We start from the raw sequence: 26,844 nt of genomic DNA on the forward strand, positions 1-26,844 counted from the left end.
ATTTGCTTTATTCAGAGTTCCTGTATACTGATAAAAGATGAGGCCAAATTATGAATAAAATTTTATTTACATGATGCCATTTTTATGTTTAAAGCAATAAGTTAACCTAGACTGTTACATGTTACTTTAATGTAAAGTATCATAAAAATTCATAAAACTAACCGGTGAACATATTTTCTATTTTTTTATATAAAATCCACATTATTTTTAGCATTTCTCTAATGTTTTTATAAAAAATACCGAAATTCCAATCTGTTCGCTTCTATATACATATGTACACTTGGTGCTCTATTTCAAGATAACCAATTCATTGTCATCAAACTTGTTATTAATCCAAGACCACCAAATCATTGTCATCATACTCATCGTCATCATCTGGCTGTGACATTTTAGGCTCTTCTGACTCTGGTTCCATGTCTTCCTCCTCCTCTTCTTCCTCCACTTCACTGGATGAAGGAGGCTGTTCAACTGTCTGTCTGTTGAACAGGTCAAGAGTAACCGCTGACAAGAATGCTGGGTAGGAGTTCTCGTGGCGAAGATAGGCATCAATGAGGTCGTCAAGCGTGCTTGAGAAGTCAGTTTCCAACAGCTGCAGTTCTTTGTTTGCAGTTTGCTGAAAAATCAAGTGATACTTTTCTAATAAAAAACTTCCCCATAATTCATAAATAATAAACAATGTGATGTATTTATCAAAATATTAATAATGATCATTATAATTTTGTCCCTGACCACACTATGATAGGAAATGGGGTAATGATAATGATTCACTGCAGGTACAGTATTAGTTTCTATATATAAATTATAACATGACTAGAAGCATTCTGAGAAACAGGATCACACTGATTCATTTCTGCCAGAGAAGCCTTCAAGAGGCATTTGTGATGATTTTTTTTTCAAGGGTGGGGGGGGGGGGGGGGGGTTAAATGGCATTTCTGTAAAATCTTGGAAAGCCAGACCCACAAAAATTACACCAAAAAGATATATTGTAATACCTATATAATAGCTTTTTAGTTTAACCCAGACCATCAAAATGGGCTGTCATGTTAACAATGTACAAGTTAAATACCGACTACAAAAAAAACAGCGCTGAATGTAATGAAACACCATTTTCTGGGTGAGCCCCAGAATCATATTTGCTAGCATGTACAATGCATTCCTATAACAGAAATTTAAGCTCAATATCGTAGCTTAAGTGAAAAACATGGTAATAAGTTAGTCACACTTTGAAACTACTTTCTATAAATGTATGAGGAGACACTCAAATTATTTTGTTCTATAAAATATCCTTAAACAGGTGCATCTCTAGTGAAGGTGTGTCCTATATGCTAGCACATATGGTATTTATATGGCGCTCTTATCTTTCAAGGGTAACCATTTATCCAATTACTGTAGTTGGGACATTGAATGTGGATGAAAGCTACAAAGATAACCAGGCAAGTATAATGTATTATTCTCTTCACTGTCCCCAGTGCCACATCCTGTGAACAAATGTGGTGTAACATACCTCAAACATAAAGAAGTCGTCGGCAGATTCTGCATACATATTGATCAGTTTATAATGGTTATCCCCTGACACATCTACTCTATAGCCAGTTAATCGATACACAACCTCACGCATCTCCAATGATTTGCGCTTGAATACTTCCAACAGGCGCTTGTTCCGTATTTCCGTTGATTTGATTTTTTCCTTTAATTCTGAAAAAATAATTATTCAAACAATAAGATCATTTAAACAAAAAAGTATAAGTAGACACTATGTAAAAGAGTACTTGAAAACAGCTTGTGATAAAATAGTATTCAAAATAAATAAATAAATAAATATATATATATATATATATATATTTTTTTGTTTCTAAAATATATGGAAGGGGGACCCATAGCCTCGGAGGAAACCACGCATAACGCATTAGAGGGAATGTTTAGATCCCCTCCAATACAGTTTCTGTGTGCTTTATTTATTTATTTATTATATATATATATATATATATATATATATATATATATATATATATATATATATATATATATATATATATATATATATATGTCGTACCTATTAGCCAGAACGCACTTCTCAGCCTACTATGCAAGGCCTGATTTGCCTAATAAGTCAAGTTTTCATGAATTAATGTTTTTTCGACTACCTAACCTACTTAACCTAACCTAACTTTTTTGGCTACCTAACCTAACCTAACCTATAGTGATAGGTTAGGTTGGGTTAGTTAGGTTCGGTCATATATCTATGTTAATTTTAACTCCAATAAAAAAAAATTGACCTCATACATAATGAAATGGCTAGCTTTATCATTTCATAAGAAAAAAATTAGAGAAAATATATTAATTCAGGAAAACTTGGCTTATTAGGCAAATCGGGCCTTGCATAGTAGGCTGAGAAGTGCGTTCTGGCTACTAGGTACGACATATATATATATATATATATATATATATATATATATATATATATATATATATATATATATATATATATATATATATATATATATATATATATATATAAATATATATATATATATTTTTTTTTTTTCCAGGGAAATTTTTGCATGGGTCCTAAGCCTCTGGCTGGCCCCACTAAGTGTTGCTTGTTTCTGTTTTACTTAGGCAGAGTGTGAGCATTTATGACTCGTATGGTCGCTTCAGTAAGATTTTGCCCCATGTGTTTAACAACTTCTGCTCTGTTGAATCTAAGTTGAAATCTTATGGGGTTTGTAACTCTGCACTGTGTTAGATAATGTTCCAGTGGTCTGTCGGGCATTTCTCCACAGTGCTGACAATAAGACTACTGGGGTCCATAGTTCCAGTCTCCTAGAATCCAGGTAAATGGAATGTTTATTTTCACAGAAGTGTGGATGACAATTTATAATGCATATAAATAATAAATTATGATTTATACAAAATGTTCATTACTTTTCCACTTGTACAGTTCAGTCAGAAGCCAAGTTACCATGATGACTACCTTATAGGCCAAGCTGAGGATGATGATATAAGAAATGAGATGGCATGTCACCAAATGGTTTGGGATGTGGCAGTAACCTGAAGCCAAGGTGTGGTAATTAAGTATTCACCAAGTTGTGCTTGCAGGGGTTGAGCTCTGGCTCTTTGGTCCCATCTCTCAACTGTCAATCAACTGATGTTTATTGACAGATTGATTCATGAGCCTACTTGTCTCTATCATGTCTACATTTGAAACTGTGTATGGAGTCAGCCTCCACCACATCACTTCCTAATGCATTCCACCTGTTAATTACTCTGACACTGAAAAAGTTCTTTCTAACGTCCCTGTGGCTTATCTGGGTACTCTGTTTCCACCTGTGTCCTCTTGTTTGCATACCTCCTCCTGTATTAAACAATTTATCCTTATCTACCTTGTCAGTTCCTCTGAGAATTTTGTGGGTAGTGATCATGTCTCCCCTCACTCTTCTGTTTTCCAGTGTCATGAGGTGCATTTCAGGCAGCCTTTCCTCGTAACTCAAGCCTCTTAGTTCTGGGACTAGCCTAGTCTCAGAAATTCAATATATTCAGACTATATCTCTGAACTTTTTCCAGCTTCATCTTGTGCTTGATAAGGTATGGGCTCCATGCTGGAACCGCATACTCCAAGATTGGTCTTATATATGCGGTGTACAAGGTTCTGAATGATTCCTTACACAGATTCCTGAAGGCTGTTCTGATGTAAGCCAGCCTCGCATATGCCGCAGATGTTATTCTTTTTATGTGGGCTTCAGGAGACAGATTTGGTGTGATATCACCACCTAGATCTTTCTCTGTCCATTTCCTGAAACTCTCATTGCTCCAGTTCCACGAAGAAATAATTTGATCACTGTTGAACTTCGAGTATAGGAATTGACTCCAAAATGACAACATCACACATGCTGGTAATGTACATGATGGTTAGAACAGATCTACTGGCGACAACGTTGCATCCCCCGGACCATCAGGTGTGAGGCGGCCACTCTTTCCTTCTTCACCTCTAAATGAAGAATCATCTGACTCAGAAGACGAGGTACAGACAACTCCAAGTGGTGCTACGGCTAGACCTCGTATTGCGGATAAACCCGAATGTCTGAACAGAAACTTGAATTATTCCCTAATTCGCATCGAGAAAGGTCTGAAGTGTCGTGGCTGCTACAAGTCTGGTAAAAGGAAGGACAGCAGCAGCAGGTATAAGTGCAAGTGGTGTGGTGTGTCACCGTGTGCTGTACCATGCTCTGGCTTGTACCATCGCAAGAGGACATACTGGGTGGATAAGCAGTAATGCTTACCCACCATCTACTTCACCTATAAAACATGGGTTGAGAAACTTCAGGAAACATTTTCTTGGAGCAAGTGGAGTGGTTCTACCTAATGCTTGACTCATACTCTACAGACATCATTGGGTGGTAAGTACAGACATGTTTATTCATTTTTTATACATATGATATTGTGGTACAAACACATATGTGAAGGAAGCCAGACAAAAACAAATAGTGTAACAAATAATGTCGGAACAAATAACGAGTATAAATAATGACGAAAAGCCGGTTTTCCACATGACAATGTACTTTATTCTTATGGTATTGGTAATGTTGTTCTCCCATTTGCCCTTATATGCATATATCCCTTTAGAGCATTCTATTGCAAACAATTTGATACCAAAATGAATGACGTAACCCAAAAATTGAGGTGATAAAACTGAAGAGAGTATACACATTTTAGTGTGGGTGTGTGGATGGGTGCTCGCTCACAGGTAACGTTTGGCAAATTTTCTGATTTGTTGTGGGTAGCGCACCAGGCTTTTTGCCCTTATATGCATACTGTATATCCCTTTCGAGGTTTCTTTTGCGAACAATTTGATACCAAAATCAACAACGTAGCACCAAAATTGAGGTGAGAAAACTGAAGAGTAAACACATTTTAGTACAATTGTGCGCTCATGGATAACTGCTAGGTCGATTTTCGGGTGCTGCGGGTGGTATGCCAGGCTTTTTTGACCTTATATGTATATATCCCTTTAGAGAATTCTACTGTATTGCAAACAATGATACCAAAATCAACGACGTAACACGAAAATTGAGGTGACGAAACTGAAAAGAGTGTACACATTTTAGGGCGGGTGAGCGCTCACAGGAAACGCCAGGCTGACCTTAGGGTGGGCTGGGCCTCGCGCACCGGGCCAGGCAAAGTGTTAAGTGTAATTCCCAATGTGTTAACTGATAATGAAGGTGCTCAAACTATGAAATAATTAGTCAGATTAATTACAGTACAGTAACTGTTATTCTACCTAGCTAAGAGAAGCACAATTAGCCCAAGAGTATCATCATTGCATATTTATCAGGCTTAAAATGATGTTAACAAGTCCAAAATAGAGAGATGTAACCAGTAACAGAGAACAGTCTATGAAGCAGGGTAGTAATAAGTAGCAGAGAAGAGCAGTTCAAGGTTAAATGGCAAGAAGAAACTTTTTTTATCTGTAAATACATAATCATTACAACACTTAACAATTTGAATATTTCATTATCTATAAAACAAATATCAAATTCACTTGAATGGAATAATTAACCTGTACAGTATATTCTTAAGTAACTTACCATTGACTTTTCTGCTAGAGTGAGCTTCATCGCTCAACTTTATCCCAACCTTCTCTGTGATGTTAAGTGCCTCGCCGCCTTCTAAAAGTCGAACGCGCTCCTGTAAAGCTTCATTTTCTTTCTGTATACGTTGAATTTCTGTCTCACGATTATTAACTGCCTTTGCCAAAGGATTGTTCCTAAGCAAAATATTAATTAATTAGACCTGCTGAATTTGTTATATTTCATCTCTTAATTATAACAATGTAAAATATTGAATGTAATGAAACACCTCAAGAGCCCCAGTGGCTCCCTGAAGCCATCTCGCTGAGATTGCTCCATTCTACAGCCCGTCCTTGCATACAAAGATCCAAGCTCGTTAATCCAACTGCCAAACCCGCCGGTTTATGAATGAAAAGCGGTTTATACATGACTCACAGCTGATGACATTCAAACACTTCCAAAACAAGTGCTTTGCTCACGTCCTCTGTTCGAACCACAATTCTATAAATGCTTCATCCACGTACAGTACTTCAAATACAAATAATCACCAACAGAACCTAAACACCTAACCAATGCCTAACTATACATATAATTTTTATGTATAGTAATATTAATTTATATATGAGAACAAATCACTTTGAATAAACAGTACTGTACCTGTATGTTAAAATTGATGAATGCGTCTGGGGAGGACGCTGCTTTAAACAGCCTACTGTGAGGACGGGTTGCATTCTAATAGGTCACATCAGTCACAGGAATTCTGCTTGACCTACCAGAGATCAGAGCTCTCCCCTATTTCCTTCCCCGAGAAGGCCAAGCTACACCCTGAGCTAAACCCTGACCAAACTCCGAAAACTTCAGGTGCTTCAAAAATGGAGGAGGGGAAAAGACCAGAAGCTGGGTGAACCATGCCTGCAGGGGAAAAGAATTCCCCTGCAGGTGCAGACTTAATTCTGGTGAAGGTTACCAACCCTTCCAATTCTGGGTCCCTAAACACCATAGGGAACAACTCTGGGGTATCCAATCTATCGCAATGTCATGAACATCTAATATAAGTAAACCATGCCCATAAAACAACAACTGTATGAAATTTTTTCAATCTCAAAGCCAAATCAGTCAAAGCAGAAACCCAGAGAGAATAAACCTCGCAGGACTCAGGATTGTACGTGTCACCAACCCAGCAAACAGCATGGGGAAGGTAAAGAGAATAATCATCATCTAGTAGCAGGATCATCAATAATATGAGTACCTTTTGAGCTTGCATGCCAGAGACCCACAGGGAAATTACCAGGACTACTTAAAGTCAAACGAGTGGACAGAACTCCCGCAACAAACTAAGACCGTGGCATGCTGTAAAAACAAACGTGTGAACCCCAGTGCACACTGGGGTTTGTAGAACCCCTAAAAATACAAACAGGAATCAACCAAATTGACAAAGAGGAATTCCTGAAACCAGCAACTTCAAGAACAAGAGGACACAGATTCAAGCTAAGGAAACAAAGGTGCCAAAAATATATTAAAGTTTTTTTTTTTTTTGCAAACATGGTGGTAGATGGTTGGAACAGGTCAAGTGAGGTGGTGCAGGCCAAAACCGTCAGTAGTTTCAAAGCGTTACACGACAGAGTAGTGGGAAGATGGGACACCACAAGGTACTTCTCATCCTGTAACTACACTTACGTAATTACACTAAACAAAGCCCTCATCCAAGGGCCCAAACAGGAGTCAAAAACTTGTGAATATCCCAAAGTGAGCCTCTCCACCCTGGTGACCAGGCCTCACAGGGACAAAAACACCAGAAGGTTTTCAGGCTAGGCGGGTACAACAAAGACCGAGACCGTGTGTTAAAGATAGTGTTTGCAAACGAGAACACAAAGGAGATGATCCTCACAAAGAAAAGCCATCTGTAACATGTGGGAGAATTCAAAAAAGTATTCCTCAAGAGGGACATGACAAGGGAGGAGAGAGCCATGGCAGCAGAAGCAAGGAAGAGGCACAGGGCGAGAGGGGAAAACCAGGAACTCACAGCTCCCAACACAACATCCCCAGAGGTGAGGAGGGAACCCACAACCAGATACCCAGTAACACCAGAGGGGAGGGCAACCACACCACCCTCCTCTGCATAGAGAACCCCGCTGCCCCCACTCAAAAGCTCAGCCAAATCTCCCTTCCCCCACACCCCATTCCCACCCTGCTACCCCTCCCCTCATCCCGCCATGTCTTCCCTCCCCCCTTTTCCTTCTGGTCCTCCCTCCCCCTTCATCTCATACCCTCCCTGTCACCCCTCCCCCTCACTTGATCCCCCGCCCCTCACCCCAGTATCCTCCGAGACCCTGTTATCCACCTCACAAATCCCCACACCCATGGAACAGCTTCCCCCACCAGCAGAACACTCACCAAGGAAGCGATTTGAGAAGGGACAGAAGAAAGTGAGCCTCAGGGCAATGTAAGCTAACATAGATGGAATTTCAAATAAAGCAAATGAGCTTGGAGAATGGGTACTAGAGGAAAACCCAGACATAATAGCACTCACAGAAACAAAACTAACGAAAACCATAAATGCAGTGTTCCCACAGGATTATTATGTTATGAGGAAAGAGAGAGAAGGAAAAGGCAGTGGTGGTGTAGCTCTGCTGGTAAGAAAGGGCTGGGACTTTGAGGAGATGGTTATTCAGGGCTGTGAGGGTTTCAGTGACTACATAGCAGGTACCATAACAACTGGAGGACAAAAAATTATAGTTGTAGTCATATATAATCCACCACCAAATGACAGAAGACCCAAACAGGAATATGATAGAAACAACATGGCCACCATTAACATAATAGAGAGAGCAGCTTCTGTTGCCAGCAGGAATGGATCTGGACTGCTAATCATGGGAGACTTCAACCACGTGAAAATAGACTGGGAGTACAGAGATCCGCATGGAGGCCCAGAAACATGGAGAGCTAAGCTGCTGGACGTGGCAACAAAACACTTTCTAAGCCAGCACATCAAGGAACCAACAAGAATGAGAGGAGATGAACCAGCCATGCTCGATCTGATATTTACTCTAAATGAGTGGGATATAAGGGAAGTTAAGATGGAACCACCTTTGGGAATGAGTGACCACAGTGTATTAAACTTTGAGTACCTGGTAGAGCTAGGAATTATCTCCCCCAAAAAAGAACTAGGAAACAAAAGGCTGGCATACCGAAAGGGGAACTATGAGGAGATGAGACGTTTCCTGAGGGAAATACCTTAGGACACAGACCTCGGAGATAAATCTGTACAAGATATGATGGACTATGTCACCCAAAAGTGTCAGGAGGCAGTAAACAGGTTCATTCTGTCCCAAAGGGAAAAATCCGAGAAGCAACAGAAGAATCCAAGGTATAATAGGGCATGTATGGAAGCAAAGGGACTGAACTAAAGGGCATGGAGGAACTTCCGGAATAACAGAACACCAAAAAGCAGAGATACCAGAGAACCAGTAATGAGTATGTTAGGGTGAGAAGAGAAGCACAGAAAAATTATGAAAATGATATAGCAAACAAAGCCAAGACTGAACCAAAGCTGCTCCATAGTCACATCAGGAGGAAAACAACAGTGAAAGAACAGCTAATGAAACTTAGAACAGGCGAAGACAGGTATACAGAGAATGACAAAGAGGTGTGTGAAGAACTCAACAAGAGGTTCCAGGAGGTCTTCACAATAGAACAAGGCGAGGTCACTATGCTAGGAGAAAGGGAAGTAAACCAGGCGACCTTGGAAGGGTTCAAAATTATGAGTGAGGAGGTCAAGAGACACCTGCTGGATCTGGATGTTAGAAAGGCTGTTGGTCTAGACGGGATCTCGCCATGGGTGAAAGAGTGTGCAGAGGCACTTTGCTTGCCACTCTCCATAGTGTATAGTAGATCACCGGAGACGGGAGACCTACCAGAAGTATGAAAGACGGCGAATGTAGTCCCAATATACAAAAAGGGCGACAGGCAAGAGGCACTGAACTACAGGCCAGTGTCCTTGACTTGTATACCATGCAAGGTGATGGAGAAGATCGTGAGAAAAACACTAGTAACACATCTGGAGAGAAGGGACTTCATGACAAATCGCCAACATGGATTCAGGGAGGGTAAATCTTGCCTGACTGGCTTAATAGAATTCTACGACCAGGTGACAAAGATTAAGCAAGAAAGAGAAGGCTGGGCGGACTGCATCTTCTTGGATTGTCAGAAAGCCTTTGACACAGTACCGCATAAGAGGCTGGTACATAAGCTGGAGAGACAGGCAGGTCTCATACAAGTCACAGCTTCGTATCATCCTTTGCAGATGATACAAAAATCAGTATGAAAATTATCTCGGCTGAAGACATTGAAAAACTTCAAGCTGATATTAATAAAGTTTTCGACTGGGCATCAGAAAATAACATGATGTTTAACAGTGATAAATTCCAGGTACAGTACTCAGGTACGGTAAAAATGAGGACCTTAAACATAATACCGAGTACAAAACACAATCAAATGTACCCATAGTAGGAAAACAGCATGTAAAGGATTTGGGAATAATAATGTCTGACGACCTAACGTTTAAGGAGCATAACCAAGCAAATATTGCGACAGCCAGAAAAATGATAGGATGGATTACGAGAACTTTCAAATCCAGGGATCCCATCACAATGGTTGTACTCTTCAAGTCACTTGTGTTGTCCCATCTTGAGTACTGCTCAGTACTCACTTCCCCCTTCAGAGCAGGAGAGATTGCTGAAATACAGGGAATACAGAGAACATATACGGCACGCATAGACGCAATAAAGCACCTAAGTTATTGGGATCGTCTCAAAGCCCTCCAAATGTACTCACTAGAAAGAAGACGAAAGATATCAAATAATATACACCTGGAAGATACTGGAGGGCCAAGTACCAAATCTACACAGTAAAATAAAATGTACTGGAGTGAACGATATGGAAGAAAATGCAGAATAGAACCAGTGAAGAGCAGAGGTGCCATAGGCACAATCAGAGAACACTGTATAAACATCAGAGGTCCGCGGTTGTTCAACACCCTCCCAGCAAGCATAAGAAATATTGCCGGAACAACCGTGGACATCTTAAAGAGGAAACTAGATTTATTCCTCCAAGGAGTGCCGGACCAACCGGGCTGTGGTGGGTATGTGGGCCTGCGGGCCACTCCGAGCAACAGCCTAGTGGACCAAACTCTCACAAGTCAAGCCTGGCCTCGGGCCGGGCTTGGGGAGTAGAAGAACTCCCAGAACCCCATCAACCAGGTATCAACCAGGTGTAGCTGGCAAGGTGCTCCAGTGGATTAGGGAGTACCTAAGCAATAGGAAGCAGAGAGTTACGGTGAGGGGTGAGACCTCAGATTGGCGTGAAGTCACCAGTGGAGTCCCACAGGGCTCTGTACTCGGTCCTATCTTTGTTTCTGATATATGTAAATGATCTCCCGGAGGGTATAGATTCATTTCTCTCAATGTTTGCTGACGATGCCAAAATTATGAGAAGGATTAAGACAGAGGAGGACTGCTTGAGGCTTCAAGAAGACCTAGACAAGCTTAAGGAATGGTCAAACAAATGGTTGTTAGAGTTTAATCCAAGCAAATGTAATGTAATGAAGATAGGCGTAGGGAGCAGGAGGCCAGATACTAGGTATCATCTGGGAGATGAAATTCTTTAGGAGTCAGAGAGAGAAAAAGACTTGGGGGTTGACATCACACCAGACCTGTCCCCTGCAGCCCATATTAAGAGGATAACAGCAGCGGCATATGCCAGGCTGGCCAACATAAGAACGGCATTCAGAAACTTCTGTAAAGAACCATTCAGAACTTTGTATACCGCATATGTCAGGCCAATCTTGGAGTATGCAGCCCTAGCATGGAGTCCATATCTAGTCAAGGATAAGACCAAACTGGAAAAGGTTCAAAGGTTTGCCACCAGATTAGTACCCGAGCTGAGAGGTATGACCCGCCAAACACACACTGAAACTACGACGTTGATAAAACGTTCGAACAAGTTTTAACACCTCCTAAGCAGTTATAACAACCAATATAGCAAGTTGTAACAACGTTCTAATACGTCATAAACACGTTAAGCCAAGATGTAACAACTTTATTACAAGTTGTAACAGGCGGAAAATAGAGACAATTTCAGGTTTTGTTTCCAGGGGAGCTACGAGGAGAGGCTACGGGAATTAAACCTCACTTCGCTGGAAGACAGAAGAGTTAGGGGGGACATGATCACCACATTCAAGATTCTCATTTTTAGTGTCAGAGTGGAAATGCATTGGAAATGCAGTTGAAACAAATGGAATGCATTAGGAAGTGATGTGGTGGAGGCTGACTCCATACACAGTTTCAAGTGTAGATATGATAGAGCCCAATAGGCTCAGGAACCTGTACACCTGTTGATTGACAGTTGAGAGGCAGGATCAAAGAGCCAGAGCTCAACCCCCCGCAAGCACAATTAGGTGAGTACTAGAGGCAGAGGAGGGCAGTAAACCAGGCAGCCTTAGAAGGGTTCAAAATTATGAGAGATGAGATCAAGAGACACCTGTTGGATCTGGATGTGAGAAAGGCTGTTGCTTATTCCTTTACTATCCCCTTCTTATTCCTATTACTATCCCCTTCTTATTGGGCGAGTATAAATAGGAGCTGCCTCGTATGGGCCAATAGGCCTTCTGCAGTTACATTTGTTCATATGTTCTTATTCCTATTACTATCTCCTTTATTACACCTTACCTTTCATACCTTTTGCCTTGCATTTTCTTCCTCTTAAGTTTTTCTTCTCCTCACCTCTCTCTCTTGCCTATTTATTGCCTAGCCTCCTTCCCTCATTGCAATCAACTTGAGAATGGTCCAGGACGGACCGAAACATCGTTGTCCCTTCACTTTCTAGTGTGTGGTTTGGTCAACATTTTTGTTAATTATATATATTGAGTATATAGTTTTGTTCTCATATTATATAGTTTAATTTCCATTGTGAGGGACAGGAAGCTTGTATTTAGGCATTTTGAAGTCCCCCCTTGGTCAACTACTGACCTTTTCCAGGATGCAACCCACAACAGTTGCCTAACTCAGGGACACGTATATTACAGGTAGGTGAACCCAGGTCTATTGGTTGTGAGCTGAGGACGTAGTGACTGCCTGTTCAGCCAGACTACTACTACTTGCACCCCACAACCTTATTTTAATAGTGTTGCTCTCCCTTGAGATTTGAAATCTGGACCACTGGGGTTCCTCATCCAATAGTCACCACTTTTGTCTGCCACAACCACTAAAAATATAGAATGTTAATTTCAAAGCAAACATAAAAACTAAGAGATTGAGATCAAAAGCATGCAATTTGAATCTAATCATCACTGATCTAAACCTAAAATAATGCTACCCTCATAAGTGCCCACAACACAAGATCTTCTAAACTCTTCACTCTCAACAGTCCTTACTTATTTAAGTGCACCTTTCCCAGCCCTCTAGTTTTTAGCTTCATCAACAAATAATATCATTATCATCCATGTAATCACCAATACTGTATATTATCTATGCACAGTATATGCGAGTTATTATTATTATTAAGTGCAGTATTTCCTTACTTTCCTTTCCAAGGATGGTGATGGTCTATCCACAAATCTTCCCATTATTTTGCCACTCAACTATGTACACCCAAAGCTCAACTTACTCAAAATGCAGAACCTTGGTCTTCGTTGGATCATAGTCGCCCTTGAGTGCACGGTGCTCAAGCCTCACTTCCAAGATTTCCTTGTCTTGTGTCAATTTAGCAATCTCATTCTTTAGTTCCACTACCTTCTTTTCTAAAGATGAAATCTTCTCTGATTCGTCTTCTCTTGTCTAAGAAACAGCAATTACAGACATTTAAATTAATTTAAACATTCATTTTTATATTTTCTTTCTAAATAAATACATGAATAGCATATCTGTCAAGTTATTTTTTTGAATGCAGCAAAACCTCGTTTGAACAAATAATTTAGTCTGCAGTTCATCATAAAATTATGTTAAGATAATGTGAGAATATGTTAAACTGATATTCATTACATTTGTGTATTTAAGAATTAACATGTATTTTTTACTTTTAAGGTACAGCTGGAAAAGGTCATCAAGGCCACTAGTGTTAGTGGCTCTCAGGTAATCTCGGGTAAACTCAGGTAATGACTTTTAGTGCATATACATGCAGTTAATATAGTATGTATAGAAATTATGCATGTTTATCTATCTTCTGGGATGCTGATGAAACTTTAGTGTGGTATAAATGTTACCCAAATGAAAGATTATGATTTTTTAATAAATTTATATTACAACAGTTTTCAAAAGTATCTTTCTTAGCAAGAAACCTGGTTGCTCTCAAAGTTCAGATGCTACTGGTCCCAAGAGGAACTATTAATTATAAGAAAGTATTAAGACAGTATAACTATACAGCACTTGGAAGGGATACGATAACAAGGAATTCTGCAAAAAGCAAGGCCATCATTGTGGTCCCACAAGGAAGACCCGCAAGAGCTAGAACACTCTGCACCTGCGCAGTAGGGATCTCTTCAAATGTATCTGTTGGGTCATTATGGTGCTGGGCAGAAACTGCAGCACTCTCATCTAACCTCAAAATAACTAGGAGGATTTATTGTATCAAAATTAAAGCCCTTCCAAATGCTACTTGGCCTCACATGGCCCAATAGCCCATTCCTGCCCACATGACTGAAGGTCAACAGGCAGGACCAAAGAACTAAAACTCAACTAAAGCTCAATAGTTGGACCCACAAAATCAGATGAAAATCAAAATTCTGTATCTTGCCCCCCTCTTATGAAAATGAGGGGGCAAGGTACAGAATTTTGGCACATGGTTGGAGGGTTAATGTGAGATTTCATTAATATGAAATATTGTTAAAAGTGAGGTTTTACTGCAACTCTGATTACTCTTAACAATTTAGTAAAACTTGAACAGAATTTGCATTTTAATTTACCTGTCGTATTATGGTTTCATCTATTTTAAGTTTGCTTGATGTATCCAGTTCACTTTCAAGGCGTTGAAGCTCCCGTTTGTATAATTCCAAGTGATCTTCTAGCTTTGTTATTTTTTCTTGGCTAACAACTGAATGGTTGATTGTTACCTCCGATTCATAGGACTGAGAGGATGCTCTTCAAACTATCACGTTCCTTTTGTAAAAAAAGAATAGCCAAAGTTTACAATATATGGGAGACAGATGTTTTTTTGTTTAATAAGAAATATGAATTAAACAATAAGGTAAGAACATATTGACAGACTACCTTGGTAACCAAAATGAGTTTCCTCTGAAGTCTCTTGATGAGCTGAGCATTCTGCTGGGTATTGAACAGCTGCTTCTGTAAGTTGGACTTAAGCTCCTTAATCTCAGCCTCTTCTGATGCCCGACTGCTCTCTAGTGATTTCTGACTGTGGGATCACAAACAGCTTAGCAAATAATTATTTGGAATTTAGGTGTAGAAACTCTACTTTTAGCTGTATTTATTTTACAAGTATACAGTACTTACACTTGGCTATTGGCAACATATCAAAATAGTACTGTATGTCTATAGCAAGATATGGATCTGCTCTATCTGAACAAGATTAGTGTATATTATCGCCATATTGATTTTTAGTAATATTCCTGCAGTCAAATGGCACATATTATCTACCTGCATTGCAACCTTACTTTAGACCTGAGAATGTGAGGTCAAGCACTAAGTTTATACCACCTACGTATATAAACCATTCATATAGTATCTACTTCATCATTAACTCAATGAATGCCGAGATGCAGTTCCTGAACCCATTATGTGCCTCTGTAACCCTTTCATCACCACCCATTAAACATGTATGTAATGCATAATTAAACAGATGCATTAAACCTCACATAATATAACAAATGTATTGAGGTTGGAAAATGCAGCAGTGGGTAGCAGCCAGCTACCACAAACAGTGCACCCATCACCTCTAACAACCTAGCAGAAGTCCAGCTTCTTGGTGCACATTGTGACACTTTGGCCCTGTTAGTTAAGAACATTAGAGGTCAAAGCAGGTTCATAATACTCCAGAGAAGAGATCTTATCCTAAGCAATGACTGTGTGAAGGATTTTCCAACAGAAAAATGAAGGTGGCAAACAGAGGCAACATATCAGGTTGGAAAAATATCACTAGCCGAGTACCAGAAGGTTTAGTACTATATCATATACTGTATATACTAACATCAATTTAGTGAGAAAAAATACTGGAGCTAAATAATATAATACAGCTGAACACATCAGACATGGCTGCACTAACAGAGATGAAACCCAAAGATGATATCTTAAATGAAATCATATTCCCAGAAGGCTACTCAATTTGGAAACAGGACTTTTGATAATTTTTTTGTGTGACATGGTCACTTTTGCCCAAGGAGGCAAAAGTGACCATGTTTTTTTGGAAGTAAAGTATGCAATCTAGAAGAGAATGAGGAAAATGAAGCTGTTGAAAAACCTGATTTCAGGAGAGGATACTAAGGGAAACTGGAGGAGGATTATCGTTTAATTCTATTCATTAATTAATTAAATTTTGTTGTCGAGTACAGCTCACTTTTCAGATAAGAACCCTCAAACACCATTTCAGCTGACCTAAGATGCAAGAACACAGTAGCATACATAGCTGGAGGTCACAGAGGAGATGGAACCACGGGTGGAGGGAGGAAAGAGATGTTTATTACATAGAAAGAAATGAAGAAACTAACAGGTTCAAATTTTCAGACTGATAAACGATGGAAACATCCTCATTCTTTAGTTAGAAATATGAATTGAGCACAACTTACCTGGCCCGCAGCTGTGTTATACCTTTAGTAAGGGTTTCATCTCCTCGCTTGAGCCTGATAATGTGATTCTGTAGTTCTTGAGGCGTAGCTTTGTGTTCCAACCTGAACTCCTCTTGAGCCACTGATTCATACTGTTGCACAGTTTCCTGAAATTTGTAATAAAAACATTTCTATTCTTTCTTCAGTGACATTCAGAATATAATAAGGATAAAATAAATTAGATACCAAAACAAACAATTAATTATCAAACTGGTAATTATTTATAATCATGTATAATGTTCAGAAAATATTGAAAGAAAATAATGGAATTGAACCCCCATCCCTGAACTTCTTGGGAACACACACTGTGTGTTCTAGAATAGGGGTTGGATCCCATCGTATGGCATTACTATTTTCTCATAGATATACAGTATTACGTTCTTGTGAATTCCTTGTACTTTTTTAATGCCATTCTGTCCCTGGCATCACTTAGGTAACTGGGTAACTACCTTCAACAAGTCATTTTCAGCCTGGAGATGGGCATTTTCTTTACAGCGTTTCTCCAAGAGCTTTATCTGCTGTTGAGCACTAGTGAGTGTTTCGTCTATGAGTTCAGTGTTCCTTGCAGTGTCTCTGTAATGACCAATATACAAAATTATTAAAAATATATTAAAATATTAATAGTAAAAATAATATGAGATATTCTACTCAGACTAAGGTAGTGTCTACCAAATTCAAGATACAGTACTTGCAATACAATTAAGATTTGTCAAGCAATATAAGCTAGTTTCTACCCAATATGACAGAAGTATTCATTCAAAATTAGAGAGGTCATTCAAACAAGATTAACTCCTTGATTGTGCAAACGTTACATGATACACATCTGTGTCACATAGAAAAAATGGTCTCCAAAACAAGATTTTTGCTTTTCTATACTGTTAAAAATCAAGCCCTAAGTATAGGATCAATGTTCCAAATATAATGTCACATTTCAAGATAGTAGACGTTTACTGGAGGCCTCAAATATCTATTAGACACACCATGTACCTGTAGGAGTTTCAAACATTGCAAAGTACTAAAACATCTCAGGATGGTGTTCACACCATGGGTATAACATCTGATGATGGTATGTGCATTTTAAGGATTAAACACCCCAAAATTTAAATCAAGTAAATACAAGAAAACCTTGTGCACTGATCATATTTTTCACTCATCCACACACCTACCTACACTGTACTTACAAATCTTGTTCTTTATCTTGTACATAAAATGAAACCTTACTGGGTGTATACCTGGCCTGAGGCCAGGCTTGATAGTGACAACTAGGTCCAACAGATTGTTACTTGATTGTTAGTGCTGTACTGTAACTTGATTGTTAGTGGATATGTAGGCCTACAGGACTACACATCCACTACAGCCCAGTTGGTCTGGCACTTCTTGCAGGAACTTGTCTGTTGTTTTTTAATACATCACTTATGTTCAGGCATTATTTCATAGGTTTGCTGGGAGGATACTGCACAGCTGGGAACCTCTGATGTTTGTACAATGTTCTTTAATTGTGCCAATAACATCTCTACTCTTCACTGCCACCTGCAGACTTGCCTCTCACACTGCCACAGTTTAGCTAAAACATGTTTTCACAATGCCTATTACAGTATTATTGAATTTACCCAAATACTGCCATCTCTTTCCAGTCGCCATGAAAGAGACAGGAAGCCAGCAGTTTGTCAGAACACGATTATCTTCTTTGAATTCCCTAAATTCAAGCAGAAAAATAGACAAAACAACACACTTCTTCATAAGTTTAATTAGGTCTAGTACTTTCAGTACAATCATACAAACCTTAAAAACTTATTGTCATCTTTTAACTTGGCCGATTCTTTCTGCAGGATTGCCATCTTTCTCACCGTCGCCTCAAAAACGTCAGATTTTTTCTTTAACATCTCTAGCTCTTCTTGTTGTACTTTAACTTCCTGTAAATAGTACAAATTTAACACAGTAACCACTGAATAAAATAATTATAAGCTAGACTGTGTGTGTACTTGAGGAGTTCAGGGATGTGGTTCCAATCATATTGTAAATCTTCAATATTTTCTCAGGTAATTTCAGCAGTTAGAAGATTTTGAGAATCAAGAAAACATTAAACCTACAATTTATCTCACAATTACATTCTTCACAGAAAAAGATTAAAATCATTTCGCTTGAAATAATGTACAGTATATTATTTTTAATAGACAATGATAATCAGCATTCTTAGGATAGAGCAATGGTTTCTCACCTTAATTTTTGCCTTTGCTTGATCAAGCTCTAGCTTCAGAGTTTCAAACTGTAGCTGACTGGATGTCAACTCTCTCAACTTGTTCTGGGAAGCAGTAAGCTTTTCCTCCAGTTCTTCAGCTAGAGACTTTGCTAACTCCGCCTTTGAGTAAAAAAATAAAAAATGTAATTTAAAATTAAGGAAATTGCACCAAATATTCTTTACAAACAAATTTTAGTTTAGTATATCATATTTGCCAGATACTGTTTCATCATACTTTTATTGAAATGGATTATCAACTTGTTTTTAGGGGGGAAAACAAGACTGCATATAAATAACTGTGTATATGTATGTATGTATATATATATATATATGTTGTACCTAGTAGCCAGAACGCAGTTTGTGGCCAACTATGCAAGGCCCGATTTGCCTAATAAGCCAAGTTTTCCTGAATTTCAATATTTTTCAAACAAAAATTCGTATGAAATGATAAAGCTATCCATTTCATTATGTATGACTTAATTTTTTTAAATTTGAGTTACAACTAATGGAGATATATGACCAAACCCAACCTAACCTAACCTAAGCTATCTTAACCTAACCTAAACTAACATAACTAAATCAATAATTTATGTTCTTAATATAACCAGCGTTGAATGTAATGAAACGCCATTTTCTGGGTGAGTCCCGGAGGCTCCCCGGAGCTTTCCCAGGCTGATATGCTAATGTCAGACTTTGGTATCAGTCATGTGTATGGAGTTCTTAGGCCTACCGGGGACCACGGCCAGAACCGGGCCCCCTCAGAGAGGCAAGGGAAGCAATGGCCTATAGAAACCCCCGTGTGGTTGGAAGCATTCTGTCTGCCATCGACCGGAACAGACACCCAGAAAGGTAAGCGCCTCAAAACAAACCCCTATTCTGGTTAAAATTGCTACCAAAAGCTGAACTAGTGGATAGAACTCCCCAACAGAAAACAAGCAAACTAGTGTGACGTCACACGTCGTCGCACCGCTGTCTGCGCAGCTTCCCCCCTCCCCGGGAGGGGGAAGGGGGAGCCCCAGACCCTCCACACCAGCTACCCACACCTCAGTTCTTGAGGCTGGATGTCAAAAACACGAAAAAAACGCCGAGCGGAGGGAGGGAGGGAGGGATGCCGGGGAGCCTCCGGGACTCACCCAGAAAATGGCGTTTCATTACATTCAACGCTGGTTTTCTGGGGGAGCCCCATCGGCTCCCCAGAGCTAACTACCCACAGACGGAAGAAGAAGGACTTACCCGGGAAGCGGTCGTCGCTCACTTTTCAACTCGAAGCTGAGACAACTGGCTGCAACCGCCGACCCAAAGTAACACAGGCCCGATGGGGCCCAGGGACATTCACAAAGTAACGAGCAGCCAGGACCCTGTTCGACCGCCAAAATTCCCACGCCTGAATATCAGACCAAGACATATTCCCAAAGACGGCAGCAAGAGCCGCGAACTTACGGACGTCATGGGCACAGGGATAGACCACAAGCTGGCTGGACTTAATAACCCTGCGGACGACCTGGGAGACCCGAACCCGCGAACAGGGAAGAAGGGAAACCGGATCAACCCAAAGTGCGTCCCCGGACACAGAAGCCGTGGCGCGCAAATAACGGCGAAGCGCCGCAACCGGACAAAACATGATACACCCCTGGCCTGACCAACCAAGCATCAACCACCCACGGACCCCTCCGAAACGCAGCAGTCTCATTCTTCGCCAGAAAAGAAGGAGACGGCTGCAAGCGAACATAAGCTCCACGACCAAAAGAGCAGAAACCTCTGCGCCGGAGGAGAGCATGAAGCTCCCCTACCCGACCCCCAGAGGCCAATGCCAACAAGAAAAAGAGCCTTGGAAAAAAATCCCGGACCAAAGGGGCCACAACGAAACAAGGAGACGAAAGGAAAGTGAGCACTCGGTCCAAAGACCAGGACGGCTCAGGCGGCGCATGAGCAGGCCAGAGGTGAAACAAAGCACGAGACAGCTTGCGAAACGGCGCAGACGTAGCATCGATACCGAAGGCAAGCTGAAGCGGCTCCGCCAGCTCCGCACAATACGAGGCGACAGTGTTAGGCATAAGATGACGGTCCTGAAAAAACCAAGAGAAAGGACAAGACCACCCTAACAGACAAGGAACTAACACGACGAAGACGCAAAATGAAACAGAAGGACTGCCAGGAAACTTCATACTGCCGCCGAGAAGAAGCCCTCAGGTGGGACACCAACAAGGAGGCCACCTGATCGCCATAGAGATGATGATAAACTCGAGTCAAAAAACCCATACGCGAAGACTCGAGGAGAAGATCGAACCAGCCACGTGACGTACCAGCCCGATCTGCGGAAAGAGGTGGAGCTGTGGGAAAACCCTCGGGTTGAGACACCGAGCAAGCGGCGCCTGAAACCAAGGCTGGGCCGGCCACCAAGGGGCCAGAAGGGGCAACTCTCCCCTGGTAAGTCTTATTATAGATTAATAATAATTATTATAGATTAAATTTTGCTTGTGAACCTTATTACTGATGATGTTTTGCCTGCAAATTCTTTGGTACAAGCCCTTATGGGCCAAAAATAATTTTTAATAAAATCTACTTTTAACTGTTTTCTCATAAACATTCTCTGAAAATAAACTACTAGAGCTCATCAGTATGTAGGAGATTATTGAATATAGCTTCAATGTTGATGTGGCTTCGGGAAAACATTTAAAATAAAGCAAAGGTGTTTTTTTCCATTTATTCCACATGCTGACCTGGGCAGCTAAAGTTATGTGCTACATGTACTTTTTAAGTGTCTCACTTTATGGAACCTTTAACTACTGTGCTCACCTGTGAGGTTTTTTCATCAACTTCTTTTTCCAAATTCAACACTTTATCATGAAGGCTTCTGATTTCCTGTTAAATATATAAACAAAAATCAAGTATATTTTATAATATCGTTATAATCGATATATATAATCATTTCTATACCTTTCAAGAGTGTAAATTTAGTTTTCTTAGTATCTTCATCGAAGAGGCTCCCAATTCCCAGAATTAACTTCTTCATCCTCCTTTATATACCTTCAAGTGATCTTACTCTTGTACAGTGACCAAAACTGTGCTACATGATGCAAGTGAGGCTCACAGAGGGCAAGATAAACCTGAAGGATAGCATGTAGTGTTCACTAATACTATAATGCTTCTAGATACAAGCACCCTATTAGTATTCCCTAGCTTAACAAATCAAAGTAGCCTAAGAGTTGCAAAAAATATTGAATAGATAAATGTAGTTCTATCAGTCTCTTTACTTTACTTTACTATAGGTACTTTAGTGCTAGAATATTATAAACTAGAGATTTGATTCAGAAATTCCAAGGACTGGCAAGTACTGTATATTTTTCAGGATGCATAAATAAACAAATGTTTGCCCACCACATGCAATCTGTTGCACTGCTGCAGGTATTCTTGTTGCATCTTGATCATCTTGGCCTCAGACTCCAGGCTAGTTGTATTGCATTCCTTTTTAGTTTTATGTGCAGAATCCTGAGTTTCCCTCTCACGAGTCTGCAGTTGCTTCACTTTATGTTGCAGGTCGTCAATCTGAAAATAGGCAGAAATAAGTGTAATCATATTTGAAAATCAATAATACTGAAGGATAGACAAAAATTATTGAAACTGAACAGCTACCAGCAATGTCCTCACAGGGAGACATCTCCCGTCACTCAGGGTGCAGTCGCACCTCCACAGATCTCCAGTATCATCTATTGATACTGGTAATGGCTCAAAAGGGCCACCACTTACAGGCTATTCATGCCCTGTGCTACCTTTTGGGTGGCTTAATCTTCATCAATCAATCAATAATCAGACACGGGAGACATCTCCTGTCACGCAGGGTGCAGTCGCACCTCCACAGATCTCCAGTATCATCTATTGATACTTATAATGGCTCAAAAGGGCCACCACTTACAGGCTATTCATGCCCGTGCCACCTTTTGGGTGGCTTAATCTTCAATCAATCAATCACCAATGTCCTTCACGAAATGCTGCTGGCAATTTATCTAACAATAATCTGAAGTTCATTGAAACTACAAATTTCTAAAACTAATCATTTCATATTATGGGTTATCAATTTAAAATATATTCTCTGTCCATGTGAAAAGTTTCTGACCAGTTATTCTGTAGCTTCCAGAGATATTGTACAGGTATAGTTTTTATTCATTATGCTTTAGTATGATTATGACACAGTCAGGCAAGAAAACAAAGCAGATGCTACAAGGATTATGATGTCAATGTGTTAGGTACCTGTTAGGTGCAAAACAAATCCTCTACAACTACCATGCAAAATATAATGTATTCATAGCCGTTCTGCATTACTGTATACAGTAACACTGGGAGGGGGGAATTTTTGCCAATCATTTTGTAGAAATCTGGATACTAACAGCAATTATCATATCAAACAAAATATAGTTATAATGGAAATGAAGTACTGTACTGTAGTCTCAACTTACCAGCTCTTTAGCTCCAAGCTGCTTTCGTCTCAAACTTTCCAGTTCTGTGTCTCTTTCGAGTTTTGCTTTCTTCGTCGTCATCTCTAAGTCACGTATGCGCCCCTCAAGCCTTGATATCTTGGCTTGAGCACCAATGATTTCGCTGTCTTTTTCTCTAAATTTCTTTGTAATATCTGAGGACGAGAAATGAGTTTTAAGAGTAATATACACATTAAAATAACCTTCATCTAAGAATACTAAAATCTGTTTATTATTTGTTTATTCAAATTTAATTTTAGGCAAACATTTACAAATAGGGTACCTGCTTGATATCTGCTTGATGAGGTTCTGGGAGTTGTTCTAATCCCCATCCTCCACATGGGGAGTAGAGGATGGGGGAGTTCATGGGGAGTAGAAATGGGGAGTTCTTCTACTCCCCATTGGTATTTTCTTATAAATTTTTTAAGGAGAGAACAGAGATAGTTTGTGGTATCTGACTGATCAGATACCACAACCCAGATACTGGGTTGGACATGTATACTGAGTGGGATCGGGTGGTTATGAATAGCTGCTGCCTCGTATGGGCCAATAGGCCTTCTGCAGGTTACCTTTGTTCTTATGTTCTTATGATCACTTCTCTCCACTCCAAGGCCTCCAATCATTAAGCATTACTTAAAAACAGGATACTGTATATGTGAATAAAATATACACTATATATATTTTACATTCACACATTCCTTAACTTGAAGGCATTCCTCAGTGCTTTTAGTTCATTTTCTCTTTTAGAGTAACAATTATTGACCTCTTACTACTTCTCTCAGGCATATTACCTTGCCACCAAATTTTTAAAAGACAAAGCCAGTGGACTTATATACAGTACTGTGACTCGTAGAGTGCACTCCTGGCATTGAATGACATAGTAATAACACCCAGAAAATAGTCAGTGATGAATGTTTTAGCTGCTAATGAAAACAGATTTGAAATTAAATTCATTTGGATACCATCACATGTTGGCATCTCAAAGCATGACACTGTTGACATGCTTACAAAAACAACCTGTAGAAAACCAGTAGTAGAAATTGATATGGGTGTTTCAATAGCAGTGACAAAGAGAAATATTTCATTTCATTACACAATTTCATTATGATAAATATCGTGGGGAAACATTCATATTTGGAACTAATAGAGCAAGAATTCGGCAATGTGATGTTATAGTGGCCAGAATATGCCTGGGATATAGACGTATCTGGCAGCTCTCTCAAAACCCAAATATTGAATTCACCATGTGTCAACTTTGTGAAAGAGAAAACATGCACTCCCATGAACATTATATTATATACATTACATTATATATAGTGACTGACTATCACCCTCCTGGGCTGAGGTATGCTGACGTCTGCAAATACTATATGAATACCGAGCGCTGTCGGATCTTGGATAAATACTGTAGTCTCAAGACTACCAAGATTTTTGTACAGTCGTGTGGTCTAGAGGTTAAGGTACCAGGTACGTCAAGGTGCATAGGGCTCCTGGCTGTCTGAGTTCGAATCCTTCTGGGGTGTGGAGTTTTCAGTTGCATATTGGCTTGGGGACCATTCAAGCTTGTTTGCATTTGTGTTGCTCACGTGGCCTCACCAAGTGAGGCGATTCAATGAAATATCTATGTCCAAGTTGACCACCGTGCACTGTCGGATCTTGGATAGTCTCACGACTACCAAGAGTTTTGTACAGTCGTGTGGTCTAGTGGTCAAAGTACCAGGTACGCCACGGTGCATAGTGTTCCTGGCTGTCTAGGTTCGAATCCTTCTGGGGTGTGGAGTTTTCAGTTGCATATAGGTTTGGGGACCATTCAAGCTTGTTCGTATGTATGTATATGTGTATACAGCATATGTGGAAGCTGGTCAGAATTGCATTTCACCTTTGTAAACGCACATTAATGACACCATGTAAAGACACCTCAAACACTGTTTACGTAGGACAGATATAAATGTGTGTATTTAATGTATTTAATTGTGGGATTGGGTGGTTATAAATAGGAGTTGCCTCGTATGGGCCAATAGGCCTTCTCCAGTTACCTTTATTCTTACGTTCTTATGTATGTAGGTTAGATTAGCATTTTAAAAGCATTACAATCACCTGTGGTTCATTGCTCACTAAATAGCATGTTAAACAGATCTCTAACCTTGTCCATGGAGAATAAACTAAAATGTATATATGCTGGTTAGCATGTAAATGTGTGGTCAGGTCTCTGGTTGAAAAATAAAATACTTCTCTAACTGCTTGCTACCTGAATGACATGCAGTACAGTATTTTCCAATTTTTTTAACATCCATAATGTCAACTTTATATGACTCGGTCACTATTTCAGTTTTTTTTTTATCATACTGTATTTAGATTTTTCAAACCTTAAACTAAGATTCATATCTTGCATAGCTTGTTCAGGTACCCCATAAACTGGTTTTTATGTTGTCTACTCTGAATTTGACTTTAGATTCATACATTTTTTAAATATTTTCTTCTAATTTTGACTGATTTTGTTAATTTATTATACACCCCATACCCATCCCATGGATGGTAGTGGAAAAGGTTAGAGGTACAGTATATAATGGCCTCATATTCTTTCTAAATCTTGTTTTTTTAACCTATTACCAAGCTGCTTCATAAGACTTCTAAAAATAATTTGATTCCAATCAACAGGTTTTCTTTAGCTTCTTTCTATCTCTACTGAATCCATTATCAGTGACATCCTTATTTTAACTAGTTTCTATTTTTAGCAAATCTAACACAGCCCAACCTAATGCTATATGACATTTGTTTAATTGGAGTACTTTGTGTGATATGCTTGTGTACCACATGGCTTCCCATTGCTGGGAAAGAAAGTCTAGTTAGAATTAATGAGGTCCTGCCTTGCTAAGGGTGAGGCTGTCTGTACTGTGACCAACTAGTTACCGGCCGGACTCAGTGTTGTTTAACCGAGTGATATGCACACCCGCTGCGGTCAGACATATATGTGAAGGAACAGATATAAATAGGAGCTGCCTCGTATGGGCCAATAAGTCTTCTGCAATCACCTTCATTCTTATGTGGTACATTACTTCATTTACATTTCTTCCTTAAGTTGTAACTAAAGCATCTTCTCAAGCCTAGACTTACCAAACCCAGCAACAGAGTCGAGGTGTCTTTTCTTAGAGTTGTGGAATCCATCGGTGGAGTCATTGTCCATAACGCTGCTACAGTCACTGTGGGCCTCGGAGAAGTTGAGGCGTCGGGACCCACTCATGCACGAGTCTCTAGACCTGTTGCCGCTGTACAGGAACTGGTTGAAGTCCTTCATCGCCTTCGCGATGAATGTTGGTTCAGGAGAAGCATCCATGGTGGTTAAATGGTGAAGAGTAACGGTGAAATTGTGAAAAACGTGGGGAGTGAGCTTGTACAAGACAGCAATGGTGTTTATCCAGTAGGTCGCTTATACTCCCGCCACTCACAGTTGTTGACGAACGTTTCGTACACGCATTGTTATTTCAATTTAATTTTTACATATACAAGAGTTATTACATTCTTATACAGCCACCAACACGCATAGCGTTATGGGCAAGTCCTTAATCTAACATATCAGGTAAGATGAAAGGACACATTGTAGCAAGATTTTTATATCAACATATAACTACATTATATATTGAGGGGATTACACCTATGAATATATATGTCTTAAGTACTAATATTGGGGAAGTTGGTAGTAAGATACGGTGTGAGTTTGAAGCACAAGGTAGGATC

General features: G+C 39.8%; 1 protein-coding gene across 1 annotated transcript; it reads right to left on the reverse strand.

The window, feature by feature from the left end:
* Positions 1–190: 190 nt before the first annotated feature.
* Positions 191–26,550, reverse strand: LOC123755857 (mitotic spindle assembly checkpoint protein MAD1). Its single transcript, XM_045738760.2, is given in 15 exon segments — positions 191–613; positions 1,505–1,695; positions 5,586–5,764; positions 13,230–13,399; positions 14,524–14,685; positions 14,687–14,716; positions 14,828–14,972; positions 16,360–16,505; positions 16,848–16,971; positions 18,181–18,311; positions 18,617–18,757; positions 21,434–21,499; positions 22,016–22,183; positions 23,092–23,264; positions 26,224–26,550. Coding segments are annotated over 15 exon segments (2,331 nt in total). The 5' UTR covers positions 26,444–26,550; the 3' UTR covers positions 191–328.
* Between the last annotated feature and the right edge of the window lie 294 nt (positions 26,551–26,844).

This window comes from Procambarus clarkii, chromosome 43, assembly GCF_040958095.1.
Source record: "Procambarus clarkii isolate CNS0578487 chromosome 43, FALCON_Pclarkii_2.0, whole genome shotgun sequence".
NCBI lineage: Eukaryota > Metazoa > Arthropoda > Malacostraca > Decapoda > Cambaridae > Procambarus > Procambarus clarkii.